This window comes from Corvus brachyrhynchos, unplaced genomic scaffold (genome assembly GCF_000691975.1).
Source record: "Corvus brachyrhynchos isolate BGI_N302 unplaced genomic scaffold, ASM69197v1 scaffold70, whole genome shotgun sequence".
NCBI lineage: Eukaryota > Metazoa > Chordata > Aves > Passeriformes > Corvidae > Corvus > Corvus brachyrhynchos.
The window spans coordinates 8931377-8945679 of record NW_008236217.1 but is presented as its reverse complement, the minus strand read 5'-3'; the positions used below and the strand labels follow the sequence as shown (position 1 = coordinate 8945679).

Genomic DNA, 14303 nt, shown 5'->3' with positions numbered 1-14303 from the left:
TGGTGTAAATCCATTGGCTTCTGTGCAGTTGCCTTAGGGTTAAAAAGAGCCTGTTACTGAATAATGTTAGCTCCAACTGATTTTAAGCAAATATGGATTCTCACAAAAGCTTTTTCCAGATGCTATGGTAACATGTTAGATTTTTTCCACAAGCTGGAAAACAAAGGTAACCATGACAACATTTTAAAGTCTGCAGCTATTTTTTGTAACACTATTTCTACAGCACTGCAACTTACTGATATATATTATGACATTAGTTTTACATTTTGCAACTTACTGAACAATTCAGTTAATAATGTTGTCTGTAGACCATTGTTTAACCTCTAAGTATTAAATTAGACAAACATAGCCATGTGATATTTGTCACAAATTTTGAAAATAGTACTTGAAACATAAACATAAATGGCTGAAATTCAGAATCCAGATGGAAAAAATCACATAAGAGAGAACACGTGTGAACTTTCTGAGATTAAATGCTAAAGATTACTTTTCACACAAATACATCATCACGTTTAATTCCTGTTTTAACTGTACCTTATAATTGGTGAAATTGAAATGAAATGCATAATGAAAAAGGGGCCTCTCTGCTTGGATAAGTTTGATTTTGTATAGTCTCCAAGACACTTGAAATAATTTCTCTCTGTAATGCACACCATGTTCTCCTGTTGCAGTCAATTAGTGTTTTTCCTGTATGAGGACTGAAGAATGTGGACAGGGGTTTGTATCTCAGTCGGGGTATGCCTAGATTACAGCTTGCAGCATAGCTCAGAGAGGCCCATGCTAGCTTTAATTAAGATAATTTGGCTACCGGTATTGTTATAACTGCAGTGCACCATGAAACCTAGTAAGGACTACATTCTCCTGCCAAAGAGCAAGAAAAATTAGTTTGCCTGGAGCTCTGTGATGCTGTGGGCACCCTAGCTAGGTTTGTGAAAGCTAGCTCTGCAAACTGAGAGCAGGGGAAAGTCAGGCTGTGGCATTTAACATCCCCCATTAAGCTAAAGGTGTGTATGATTGCCTGATAGATGCAAATAAGGCAGATATCTCAAAGTACCCTGAAACACATGTAACACTACGTATGTGAATACCTTTTTCTTAACAACATAATTTTTTTGTTTTCTCTCTCTCCCAGCTGAATTTACTGATTTGTGTCCTGAAGGAAAAGGTTTCATTCCCTCTGGAGAATCATCTTACGGGCTTCTTGCTCAGAATTACAAAGGTCAGTACTGACATGTATTAAGTTTAATTATTTCAGAAGTTCTGGTAGTTGATTGACTAGAAATGTGAGCCAGGAATGTAAACATACTAATTCAAATTTTATTAGGTGATAAAAACAGTTTGTAGTATGAAACATTACTGAAAAGCATCATTTTACAGATTGTTAAGAATGTCAATTACACAGTCTCTGTAATATTCTGGTTTAATTTCTGCTGTGAGAATAGGTGCTGAGACCACAAACCACAAATACTCGTTTACATATGGAATACAATGCCAGTTTAAATTTGTAAATATATGTATGGGGAGTTGGAAGAGAGGAGAGAGTTCTGTTAAACATTTGGCCTCTAAGGGAGAATGAATATAAAAACTGAAGAGAAGTTCAGCAATGATATTTTCATTACAGAACCTCATGGAATAATTACTGGTGGTAGTTCAGTGGTAGTAGAGGAATCAGTGTCATAGAAGTTGGAGGATGTTGGTGGGAGGGACCTGGCATCACCAAGAAGGAAAAGTGAGATCAGCAAAATTTCTTTTGAGGTTTCAGAAGTAGCCATCAATATTAATAATTTGTAAGACTGTCACAGAGCTCATCTTAAAGTCTCTGAGAGTATTTTTGTTCAGGGATTGTTTGAGGGTGTTGTTTATCTTTGCAGATCTAAGATTTCTGTGTATATTCACAGTGGGGGTTTGGAAGTTGCTGTGTGTACAGCATGTCCAAATGAGTCTCAGATAAAATCTGTGTTGTTTTGTGCTACCTCAGGGTAGATAATATCTCTAGCTGCTATAAATACTGAAATGTGGAAATAGTTCATCTGGAAGTATCTTCCACAAATCCCTGCCATAGTAAGGCTTTTTCTGTTTTCAGTAAATTTATGTTGTAAAACCTTAGGAATGCCACAAAGGACAAACACTAAATAGATAAATAACTTTTACTAATGTGCTGTTTTCGTAATGTGATCTTTCTCTGTTACACTAACTTCAATGTTACTGTTGCTTTTCTCCACAAGCTTTTGCTTGTAAGAGCAATTCCTGTTTTCTTATTGGAATTATCTGTCAGAAGTGAATAGCCTGCTAGCCTTCCTTGGCTTTGCTTCCAGGCTTTCCCATTTTTCTCCAGACACAAATCCATGTTCCACAGGAAAAAGACAGATGTGTACATGACATTTCTTATTAATCTTTGCATTGTTCTTGCTGCTAAACAGTCAAAATATTTAATGTTTATAGCCACTAAGTGGCTGGAAGAGTGGCTGTGAAAATAAATTGTTTTCTAGATCTTCCAGTTCTTCTGGAAAAAGGAATGATTCACCTTTAAAACTACTGTATAGCTGGAAATTACAGCTTTGGGATAAAATCTGTGTTGCCCCAGAATAAATGGGGAGTAAATATATAGAATACAGTGGATTAAAACAATTGGTATTGAGAGAAGAATGACCTACTTTAAGTTGTGCTTTTTATTGCCATTTTTACTACCAACCTAGCTTTAACAGACTATTCTAAGTAGGTCTAGCAAATGAAAAGTAGGCTGGAAAAAAGGAAGTGAATAGAATTCCAACAGTAACAAATACATAAATACAAGACTGGGAAAAAATGCGTACAACTGTGAAAAGCTATATATGAGCTGGCATATATTTTCTGTGAAACCTCCCTGAAAACATTTAGCCTCATTTGAAAGTGTGGTAGATTCTCTTTGTCAGCCATCACTACTTCTATAGTGTTTGCCGCCCTGTGTTCGGCAACTGACACAGTTGGTCCTATGTGGGGGAAGGCTGCACTGAAGCTGTGCTTTGAAAAACAAAGCCATGAGCAGTGCAGATAGGAAAACTTCCTGCTGTGCACAGCAGAGTCACCAAACTCTATGCAAAGAGAAGAGCAGTCACAGAATCCATCCATAAGCATAGCTGCTTAGTTAGTCTTGTGATCAGGTGGTGTGCTTAAATTAGATCCATGGTGGGAATACCTTTCAGTAAAGCAAATTATGTGGGAAAATACAGGCCATATTGTTCATCTGTTTTGCTTGCAGCCAAGAGCAATGTGATACCAAAGGAAAGAAAGGGAAACAGCAGATTATTGCAGTCTCTCTGTGCCACGGGACTTAATTCTGACAAGGGGAAGTAACAGTCCACCAAGTCTTCCTTTTCCATTCTGGCTACATTGCCTCTTCCACACCAGTTGTCTGAGGGTTTTGGTTTTTTCCTGTGGATATCTGTGCTCCTGGGACTTTCTGTTTAAACTGAAGTTTGATTGAACAGAGAAGTGTGTAGGATTTATTCCATCTTTCTTCTCTATGTGGCATCATAGTAACAATGGTAACACAGCCTTTAATGTTTTCTCCCCAGATGCTGATGAATGTCAACTCTTTGGACAAGAAATCTGTAAAAATGGCTTCTGTTTGAATACACAGCCAGGTTATGAGTGCTACTGCAAACAAGGCACATACTATGACCCTGTTAAGCTCCAGTGCTTTGGTAAGTTTATTTAAAGTGGTCTTGTCACTATAATGGTATGCAGATGGGCAAAAGAAGCAGACTTGTACAGCAGGATTCCCATCAGAACTGTGGCATTCCCAGTAAGGGGAGAAACACTGGGCCTCTGAACTCCTGTAGCAGCTTTGTGAGATGCATTGGGTCATTTCCCTTCCTTCTGCTTGGCTGAGCAGCAATTCTGGATGACATAGCTGTGGCATGTAGAGCAGGGTTTGCTTTATTTTCCTCCTTTTACAGTAAATTACTCCCAGGAGTTTGCATCTCCAGCAGCCCTTTGTGCTCCTTTGAGCGCATAGTCAAGAGCTGGTGCCAGCCTTAATGCAGGCAGCACAAAGCGATCAGAGGGGGCTCCCTCCTTATATGCACACTGCTGCTTCACTCTGCCAAGGTACAATTTAGCCTTCTGTTCTTTGTATGTGGGGTGAGCAGTGAAAACCTGTATGTTGAAGCTCACCTTTCATTGGGTAAGTGTTCTGGGTTTACTATATTAAATCAAATTAACACAGATTATTTTTTGTTTTGTTTCAAGGGCAGACATTTTCCACAAGGAGTTAATATGCAATGTGAAATTACAATTGAGGTCATTGATAAGCTCATTTTAGCCTGCACAACCTTGTACTCCTTTGGTTCTGGTATTCAACTGAAAATTACTCAGGACTATGACCCTGGCTTTTGCTTTGTAAGCAGAGAACTATGTATAATGTGCAGAATAGCATAATGAAAGGAAGTAATTTTTGCAACTGCAATAAGAGAGCCTTTCACCTTGGGATTCTATGATTGTTCTTTACAAAGGGTGGGATTTTTGCTGATTAAATGTAATTTATCTGAAATGGCCTGCTCTTCCCTTTGAGCTAAATTTCAGCTTTTGCTTTCCAAGACAAACTAAGAAATATAATTGCCATGGCTACGTAAGGTGATCCCTTCTTCTGACAAGCTCATGAAGAATCACTAAGAGTATGCCCACCTCTAATGCCCGCTGGTACTGTCCTAAAGGGAGACGAATGTGGGAAGCAGTGGCAGCTCTGCTGGCACTCCAACCCCCCCCAGCAAGCCTCCTCATCCTCCCTAGTACTCCTCCCTACTAGCTCCCTAATACTTGAGGATCAGAGGTTAGCATCCTTCAGATGTCTGAACTTCTCCTTGAGCACAGACGGGATTTTGTTGCCAGCAATGGGTATTTGTGGTACTTAACAGAAGGCATGCAGGGAAGTCTGCTCCTAACATAGGAAAATATAAACATAGATTAACACAATGCAAATACTTTGTGCTGGCTCTCCTTGATACATTTCCTTCCATTTTAAAGACACGGATGAATGTCAGGACCCAAACAGCTGTATTGATGGCCAGTGCATAAACACAGAAGGATCTTACAACTGTTTCTGTACACACCCAATGGTTTTGGACGCAACAGAAAAGCGATGCATCAGACCAGCAGATTCGAGTGGTATGATCCGTTATACATATTACTGAAGTGAGTACACCTCTACGAGGTGCTGCTGACATGGCTACAGACCTGAAGTCTAAGCTTAGACTGGGTCATCCTTGGATGAGCCTGCTCTTCTGGAGGATTTTGGAAGGCAATGCTTGGACCATCGTCTGTTGATCCAGAAGGCATTGTGATGTAGAACTCCACAGTTTCCACTTTGCCTATACAGACAGGATATTGCTGGAAGTATTGTGAGATTAGGCTCGGGCTGAGGAGTCTTCAGCCAGTTCACCAGCTCTGCATCTGCCTTGTCCAGCCTTGTAGGTAATGAGGCACAGCCCGCTTGCTGTCTCAGTAAGGCTGGGGTTTGGCTGCAGGCTAAGTCTCAAGATTCAGTTCTACCAAAGTAAAATAAAAACAGGAATGACAGGATATAGGAGAAAATAGCTAAAATTGTATGTGTGCTTTCAATTGATTAACATTGAAGGTGCATTGAGCTCACAGTTTCAAGCTGCGGGCTTCAACATCACAGTTGAAGTAATGTTTTTGTGTGTTATTTTAATTTCAGAAGACACTGATTTCAGAAGAAAATGTTAGATATTATGAAATTCTTAGAAATGTCTCAGAAATCGAGAGCATTATGCAGTGTGCACAGCTTTGTCTATGCCACTCATGTCTTCAAAAAAATTGTTACAATGGGTTTGATTTAATGCTGGCACTGTATAGCCATAAATCCAGACCTCTGGTTCCTGCAACTTGCAGTGAATTTTCCTGAGATGCTTCTATGGAAGTAAATAGGAATATAGACTGAATGTGTGCTTTAGCCACTCCAAGTTATAAGGCTGATACTTTTGAGGAGTAATGTGGTCATCCTGTTGCCTGGAACTGTGAAAGAACCACAGCATTTCTGTTGTTCAATCTTCAGTTAAACAAACCAAGAGCAGGATTGTCCTTTTGGTTCATCTCAGATGTGAAAAGAATACAAGGGCCCAAAGGGTCTTCTGTCGTGAGGCATTCGGGCTGACACGGCAATGATCATCTTGGCCAGCACAAAGCACTCAAGCCTTGTACTGCTACTGGCAATGTCCCCCTCACGCAGAGGGGAAAGGGGCAGGCTGGTTCCTTTGCTGCCAGCAGAGTTTGGAGTTTGTTGCAGAGACCCACTGCTGCTTTTCACTGCGTGTTCTGGCAAGCTCTTAGAATAGGTATCTAAATGGTGATCACCTTCATGCTTTCAGAACTCAGTTTTACTCTTGAGCAAGGTTTCAGTTCCGTACTCACCCATGCATAATGTAAAAATGCACAGACAATAGAAGAATAGATAGAACATAAATAGAAATGCACAGACAAAACAGAACCTCGGTTTGTGACAACACTTATTTTTCACTCTGTGTTGGAACAAAATCAAAACCTTGCAGATGTCTTCACAAAACAATTGTACTGAGATTTTTACATTCCAAGTAGAAGACTAAGTTTACAGTTCCTCTCCTTCCAATCAGCAGTGATCAGAACTTGCTGCAACTGGGAATGGTTTCTTCTGAAATCTGTGTTGAAACTATTATGCCTCTGAAATATTCCAGCCTTGACAAAAATACAGATTTTTGTTAATGTTCCTAAGAATGTGACAGTAGTTCACAGCAGTATTCTGTCTCTAACAATAGCTGTAAGTGGATGATTAGAGACCAGGAGGGCAAATAAACAATACTTCTCTTCACCCTCCCCAGCACTCTCTCAGCCTCCAGCTATTTTCAGCTCAGGGGATTTCCTGAGACTGATGTAGTTTGTCTGTTTAGTTAATGGGACTCTCTCTTCCAAGTATTTGTCCAGTCTCCCAGGGAGCCCATGTAAAATTTTTTGTTCAGCTCTGCCCTAGTTGTAAAAGTTCGTTCAGATGCCATTGACAGCAATATAAGAAAAGCAAAATAACAACTTTTAAAGATCCATTATGTGGATGGAGTTCTCCAAACATTCACCTCTGTCCCAAAGCTGGTTTTTGTCAAGCTCTGTTAACTTCCATGGGAGCCGAGCTGAATCAGTGTTAAGTGTTCAGCAATGACTATGATTTAGAAAGATTTATTTCTTGGGTGTCCAACCCAATGTGCTTTTAAATTGGCCTAATGTGACAACTCAGAACCTTTCAAGATTTTTGCAAAGCTGAACATTCAAGTGATGAGCCACCTCAGGCACTTAAAAAAGTCATGACTTCTAAGCTTAAATTTGTATTCAGTGAAGTCTGTAAAGCTAAGTTATTCTTCTAATCTAAGTTAATAAAATTTTTCAGTATGCCAGTGTCTTATTTAAATAACAGTGCTGTGATTATTACCTTATCCTGTCTTCTCCATCAGAACAAACTGAAGAAGCTGAGGTCTACCAGGACCTTTGCTGGCAGCACCTAAGTGACGATTTTGTCTGTAGTCGACCACTGGTGGGAAAGCAGACCACGTACACGGAGTGCTGCTGCCTGTACGGTGAAGCCTGGGGCATGCAGTGCGCACTGTGTCCCATGAAGGAGTCAGGTGAGGAAATGTGTGTGTCGGCTCTTGGAATGAAATCTGAAATACTTCATCACTTTAATCCCTTGCATTTGTACCTGCGCCAATAACATAAGAACAAAAAACCCCTAGCCCCTCAAGTTAAGGGAAATGGGTTACCAATAAGGACTGAAGAATTTCCACGGAATATAATTTAGCGTTAAAAAGAAAGCTGACAGTCGTATTTTTAAAATACTATATTTTGTTTACGTGTCTGGAAATCAGATGCTGTTCCATGACATTTCAGGTAAAGGTGCTATTTGTGGTGACTACAAAAGCTAGATGGATACAGAGAGAAGTGTCATTGACACACAGATTTATTTCTGGGGACTGGAGAAGGGGCCAGGGGAAGCAGCATGGGTATATGTCATGCTCTGCCTGAGATACATCAGCCCTGGTATACACAGTCTGGTACAATACTAACTTCTTCCCCCTTGTATAAACTATTCCAATGCCTGGTTTGGATGTGGCTTTCTTACTATGTGTCTTTCAGTAACATGTCTTCCCATGTAGGAATACCATCCTGCACTGGTAAAGCATTTTACTGTGCACATTCCTGGATTTTCTCTTGGGCCTGTGTTACTCCAATGATAATGTTATGGCTAAAGCAATACATGTTTTACTTGTAGCAAAAAAACAGGAATTAAAAAACTACACAGAGAAGCTCAATGAAGCATCAATGTGGTTGTTTCTGTCTGCTTGGGTTTTATGCTTTTATAGTTTACTTGCAATGTCCCTGAACCTGTTCTTAGATATCTTTACTTGTTTGAGTTTGCTTTGGAAATGCAGCAACTGAAAAAAAACCACCTGATTTTGATGATGTTGGCTGGAGTAACTGCTGGCTGATGCTTACCCCAGAAAGAGACTGAAGAAGAAAAACAGGGCATGACAGCAGCTTGATTTATAAGATACGGAAATCTCTGAAATGTCTTTGTCAGAACAAATCTTGTATGAGGGCATCAAAACTGCTAGAATAACAAATGCAATGGAAGAAATGTAATTGTAAGAAATATACAGGGTAATAGCTAATAGCAAGAATCATTGCTGTGACCTGCAACTCCTCAGGTGGAAAGATGGAGCAGATTAAAGGAGTTTTGCTTTGTACAAAGTTCATTGCATGGTGAGAGTGACCCATGTGTGTCGTGCAAGCATGCAATCCTGAGAGAGGGAGGAAAAGCTGTTCCTGTTAGAGGGAGTTCAGTTAGGTACAAGATTTACTTCTGGAGATTTCTAGCTAGTTACAATTAAAGCAGGATAAATCTGCAAAGGAAGAGAGAAGGACCACCAACATAGTCAGGGGAAGAGAACCTGCCTCACAAGGGAAGATGAAAAATTCCAAACATAGATGCAGAACAAAGGCTGCAAATTCTAAGACTCTCCACTACAGCACAATTATGCAGAATTCCCAGGAACTTTTTAATTAAATGAAAGTGCTGATATGAGGAAGAATTGGAACAATTTCAGTCTGAAAATGTTAGACGTATTCTGATCATTAAGAACACAGGATTCTGGAGCCTCAATCCTGTGCCAACAGTGGGATGCAAATCCCCACTAGCTGTATGAAGAAAATAGGGAAATTCATTAAAAAAATTACATGGAGGTTCCCAATGGATAACATCCTAAACATCGGTTGGATGATCCTTAGTCAAAGCTGAAGAGCATTACATTGGATAATAAAATCTTTCTCCCTCCAGACATGAGATAACTTTTATGTAATGTTTCATTTGCATTGAGAGGTATCTGCTTTAACTGAAAGTATGAGGCATACTTTGATCCTAAATATTTTAAATTATCCTTATAGATTGGAACATAGCTAAAAATAAAAGCATATTGAATGTTTATTATGTCAGAATAAACATACCAGCTCACATTTCTTAGCGGAGATGGTATGTGCTCATTTGTCCTCACACACATGTGCACTCACCCACACAGAAACCTGGAAGCCTTTCTCTGCATTCAGGAACGTTTACCAAGAAAAATTTAAAGCTGACTGAACTGAATAAATGATTCATTTGACATGTCTTAAGTCTGTAGCACTTAAAGTGATATCATTGGCTCAAGAGAGTGCTTTCACACCTCCAGGCCAGCAGGTCACAGGTTCAAGTCCTGGCTGGGGAACCTGGAATTTCTCCATTTTTAAATACTTAGGTATTGTGTTGGCCGGGTTTACCACTGAAGGTGTTTGCTTATTTCCCCAGTTAGGGGCTTTCTGGAGATTTGTAGCACATGTTAAAGAAGACCTGGCAGTGTGAAAAGCATTATCACCACAAGACTATCACCATGAAATGGGTTGGATCATAGGATAGATCTGTGGTTTCCTTTTACTTTGTTTATGTTCCCATTGTATTTGAAGATCTAGTCAGCACCCTTAGAAAGAAGGAATTACAGGCCTACCACCATAAGTGATACTTTGCAAGTCCCTTCTAAAGATATTAATGCTTTAATAAAAATAACCTCTAGCTTTTTTAACCCAACTTGTTTTTAAAGTGCTTCCATTTTTCATTACAAAATTTAAATATCCCGTTCAAGTAGGAACCAGCATAAAACCTGTGGGAAGATAGAGCATTTTTGTAAGAATTTATCCATATTAAGCAAAAATAAATACAATCTTAAATCAGCGTGAAAACAGAACTTACATGGTTGCTACAATTTCTAAAAATTACTAATCAGTGCTTAGTTAAACAAACCCCACTGAAATGACTCCAAACATTCAGAGACTGAAACAAAAATAAGTAGCACTTGTTGATATTGCAACTCAACAGCAGCACCTTAACAATAGTAGTAAGACAGATGATGATTTTGATGACAACATTGAGGAACAAACTCAAAATATTAGTTCAAAGTCCTGATCACAACACTGCAAATGTACTGTAGTGCAATGCTTGAGTACATCTGACTCATGCAAACAAGGGATGTAATTGTTTTCAATTACATTGGTTCTAACATTATAATCTTAGGATATCATATTGCGGACAAAAACTTTCACAGGTTGCATCCAGTACCAAAATGTCAGCTACTGAGGTGTAACCTCTCTGAGCTCATGGTGGCATTAATCTGTACTTGCCCAAAGAACAGTAATAACAGTTTAGTAATTATTCTTTAAAAACTTCTGTGTTACTGAGGTTTGTCATTGGCAATCTGTAGTAATTGACCAGCTGAAGAAAATTAGAAAATTGGATACTTTTGGTTTAGATAACAATAGCAAAACATCCTTTCTTCATTGCACCTACCCAAAAAAGTACACATTGGATGACGTGTCTTCAGAAGTTCTGCTTCCTTGGTCAATTTACTGTTAGTGCCTAACAGCCCAACTCTCTCCATCCAGAGTCCGTGGTCTAGTAGCAGGTAGCAGAACAGGCACCAATAGGTTTAGCAGCTGGGTCAAAGCCTCCATGCCAGAAAACAGAGCAACTGGCCCAGACTGAAAAAATCTGAAATCTAAAATAAAGCCTCAAGATAACTTGAACATGTAGGACCTGAACTATAAACCTTCTGAGACTCCAGAAGCTCCTGGGAGACCCTTATGGTACTGAAGTGGATTTTAGACAAGATGTATGGTTACATGAAATTTGAAGGGAGGAGATAGAACTAACAGCTAGAAAACATTGAGTAAGGTGGTGTGCTGGGGTTAGCATTTAATTTACAGAGACTGCCTATTTTTGTATTTGTAAAATGATCTTTTTGAGGTTATTGCAGTGCAGTACCACTTTTGCTTCAGTAACACCTTAACATGGTGGTAAGGTGGTATGAGGAGCCCCTGAAACAAAGATGTCAGTCAGTTAAGGAGGGTACTTTCTCTTCTGTAGCTGGCTGCCTGGAGAAGCTTTCATATAGAAAAACAGGGTGAGGTAGGTCTGGGACTCTGCAGCTTTAGCAGATGTTTTAATAACTATTGAGAGTGGGGGTACATTCCTACATATATAACTTAGACCTTTTTGTTGGTGTGAGTGCTAAGGCAATGTCATGAACACATCCTTAGGCAACTGTAAAAGGCACCAGCATTCAGTTTATCAGCCTGCTTATTTGTGTATCCTTATAAATACATTTTCTATTCTAAGTTTTAAATTCTATTACTTTGTGGGATTTTATGGAACCACAGCAGAAAAGACAATGGTGGATCTCCAGTCAGTAGATACTTCGCATATTCTGTGGTATTAGAACTGCTGTTCATGTTGTATTTGAAGTTTATCTTCCACCTTAGCATTTGCAAAGCCCATGCTAAGGGAACACTGAGAGTAGTGTGAACCACCTGGGGTGTTGTATAACGTAGGATTTCTCTTGGACAATTTCATATCATGTTTTTTATACAGAAACCCACATCAGTGCTGGTCCTGCCAGTTTCTTCTTCCATCAGGAAAGCTAAATTAGCACCCTGAGCAATATATTCCCCTGACCTGTCTGAGATACGTGCTTTACGATGAGATTCTGTCTTAGAAGTGGTTATGTCTTTTCATGGACTAAAAATCGACAGTGAATAACTAATTCTAATGTAGACCCTCAGTAATGCCTACATGGAGTTGAATTCTGCCCATTTCTGGCAGAACAGATTGTTTGGATTGCATTTTTGTTGCAAAGGAACTCTGTGTATCCTTTGTAAACATTATGAGCTAGTTCTGGGCTGAGCTTCCATATTATGAGAACACTGTGTTCCCTTTAAGTTCTGGCTAATGTCACTCATGAGGATCTGGAAGTACAGGGAAAACCCATGTGTGTAAAGGATGAGTTTTCATCTGTCCTTTCGAGATGGTAAAGATCAGCAGGCACTGGATTCATTTCTGGAGATCATTTTCTCATGGATGGCAGTGTGCCTCCTTCCTTTGTGGTTAGTCCTCTGGTCAAATGGATTGTGTCCTCTGGGCTTAAAATATTGCACTGATTGGGCCTTGAATATTCAAATTCTTGTGTTTGGCTGTGTAGATTTTTGGCTGATTTCATTTCTGTTCATGGAGATTTTCAGTGCTTTTTCTGAAGGTTAGGAGAGACATGCAGAATTGCTTTGGCTAAAGGGTTTTTCTCACAGAACCTCACATTCCGAGTGTGCATTGAAATCAGCAAGGAGTCAGAAGCCATGTGCAAAATTGTCAGAAACAACCTGACTTCTACTACAACTTTTAACTATCTATTTGGAGCAAAAGGAGAGGGAAGGTAATTTTAGGAAACTTGAGCAGCATTAGTAGAGGAACAAAAGGTCAGTACCAAGAGGTATTGAGATAATCAATTTGGTAATTATTTCAGTTTAGGAAGAGCTTTACATCTACTGTGAATCTTTTTCAGGGATTTCATTTAGAGTATGTCCATGAGAGGATATGAACATCCTTTTTAACTAATGAAAAATAACCTTTAAGATTGATGTCCTTACCTTTAAGTTGTAGGATAGATGTGAATGCTATTCACTGCAAACCTTAGCATCTATCCATGGGCAATGTCAATGAAATTATCTAAATTGTCAAATAGCACAATCTAAATACAGAGCAGAAATACCTCTAGCTTTGGTTCACAGATGATGCAATTTCCTGAGACAGCATAAACTTAACCAATTTAGACTGATGTCCAGAACCTCTGGTGAAACTGTTGCAATCTTAAATAATTTGATGGATCTGGCTTGGTTTCTTAGTTTTGGCTTCTTTTGTATGTCTGTGTGATAGTGACAGTTCTGAAGGGCTGGAACAGAAATAAAGCTTTCTTTATGGGCAGGAGCTGGACTGGCTGTGGTGTAGTTGTTTCATGGTTGTGTCAGGAAAAGCTTTTTGTATAATATTTTGCTTTAAATAAATGAATTGTGAAATTATATTTCTGACTGGAGAATTTAGGATTTTTAGGCCTCTGGGTACAAGTAAGGCCCACATGGGCTTGCTCAGTTACAGCTAGATATGCAAATCAAATGCACATTTACGCAGCTGCATTTTTGCTAACAAGCACCTAAAAGCCAGTCAGTCCATCCCATTATATTGTGTTGTCTCTGTCAGCCGAGTTTTCGTCACCAATTACAGCTAACATCTGTGCCAGTACACATGTGTGTCTAGATGTAATCCCCTAACACTTGTTTAATATGCAATACATCTGACTTTAAAAGTGTCCTTTACATTTTTGGAAGCATACATCAGATTCCTTTTATAATAGCCACCCTTAGTTATACAACAAGCTGTCTCTATGCTTCATTTGCAAGCTATGAAGAAAACTTAGAAACACATGGACCAATGTAGACTAAACTATATTAAAAACAAAGTACTTTTTTTCCTCTTGAACTGTAGTTGTATTGTCCCTGATCACAGCCAGGAGATGAGTGAGCAGGAAAAACAAACCAATATAGAAAAAGGTTTCTTCATTCATTGTGAATTATAGAAAAATTTCTTTCAACTTTACTTGAAAGATTCTTTTCAAAGTGAGCATTAATTTCTGTGACAACTAAAATGTTTCTGTCATTCAGGGGTAGTTCCACATTCTGTCTCGGTCTCTACCCCTTCACTGCCTTCTTGATCTCTGTCTCCTGTTGCCATCTCCCCAGGGCAATTTCATGCTGTTCTTCCATTTGAATACTTACCTGCAAGTTTCTGTGCACCAGTCATGCTTTCACCCACAAATCTTACAGCACTCTGTTCATTTAGTTCCCTCCCCTAGAAGACTGGGACCAGCACACATCATAGT

At 39.3% G+C, this 14303-nt stretch overlaps 1 protein-coding gene across 8 annotated transcripts in view; it reads left to right on the top strand.

The window, feature by feature from the left end:
• LTBP1 (latent transforming growth factor beta binding protein 1) overlaps positions 1-14303 on the top strand; it is a 191972-nt gene that overhangs the window by 169019 nt on the left and 8650 nt on the right. For 7 of the 8 annotated variants that reach the window (XM_017746460.1, XM_017746464.1, XM_017746456.1 and 4 more), the window contains 4 exons: positions 1133-1219; positions 3555-3683; positions 5005-5145; positions 7473-7643. In XM_017746460.1, the coding sequence (XP_017601949.1) occupies positions 1133-1219; positions 3555-3683; positions 5005-5145; positions 7473-7643 (528 nt within the window). The remainder of the gene's footprint in view (positions 1-1132; positions 1220-3554; positions 3684-5004; positions 5146-7472; positions 7644-14303) is intronic. The other variant, XM_017746449.1, reaches the window with a different exon arrangement.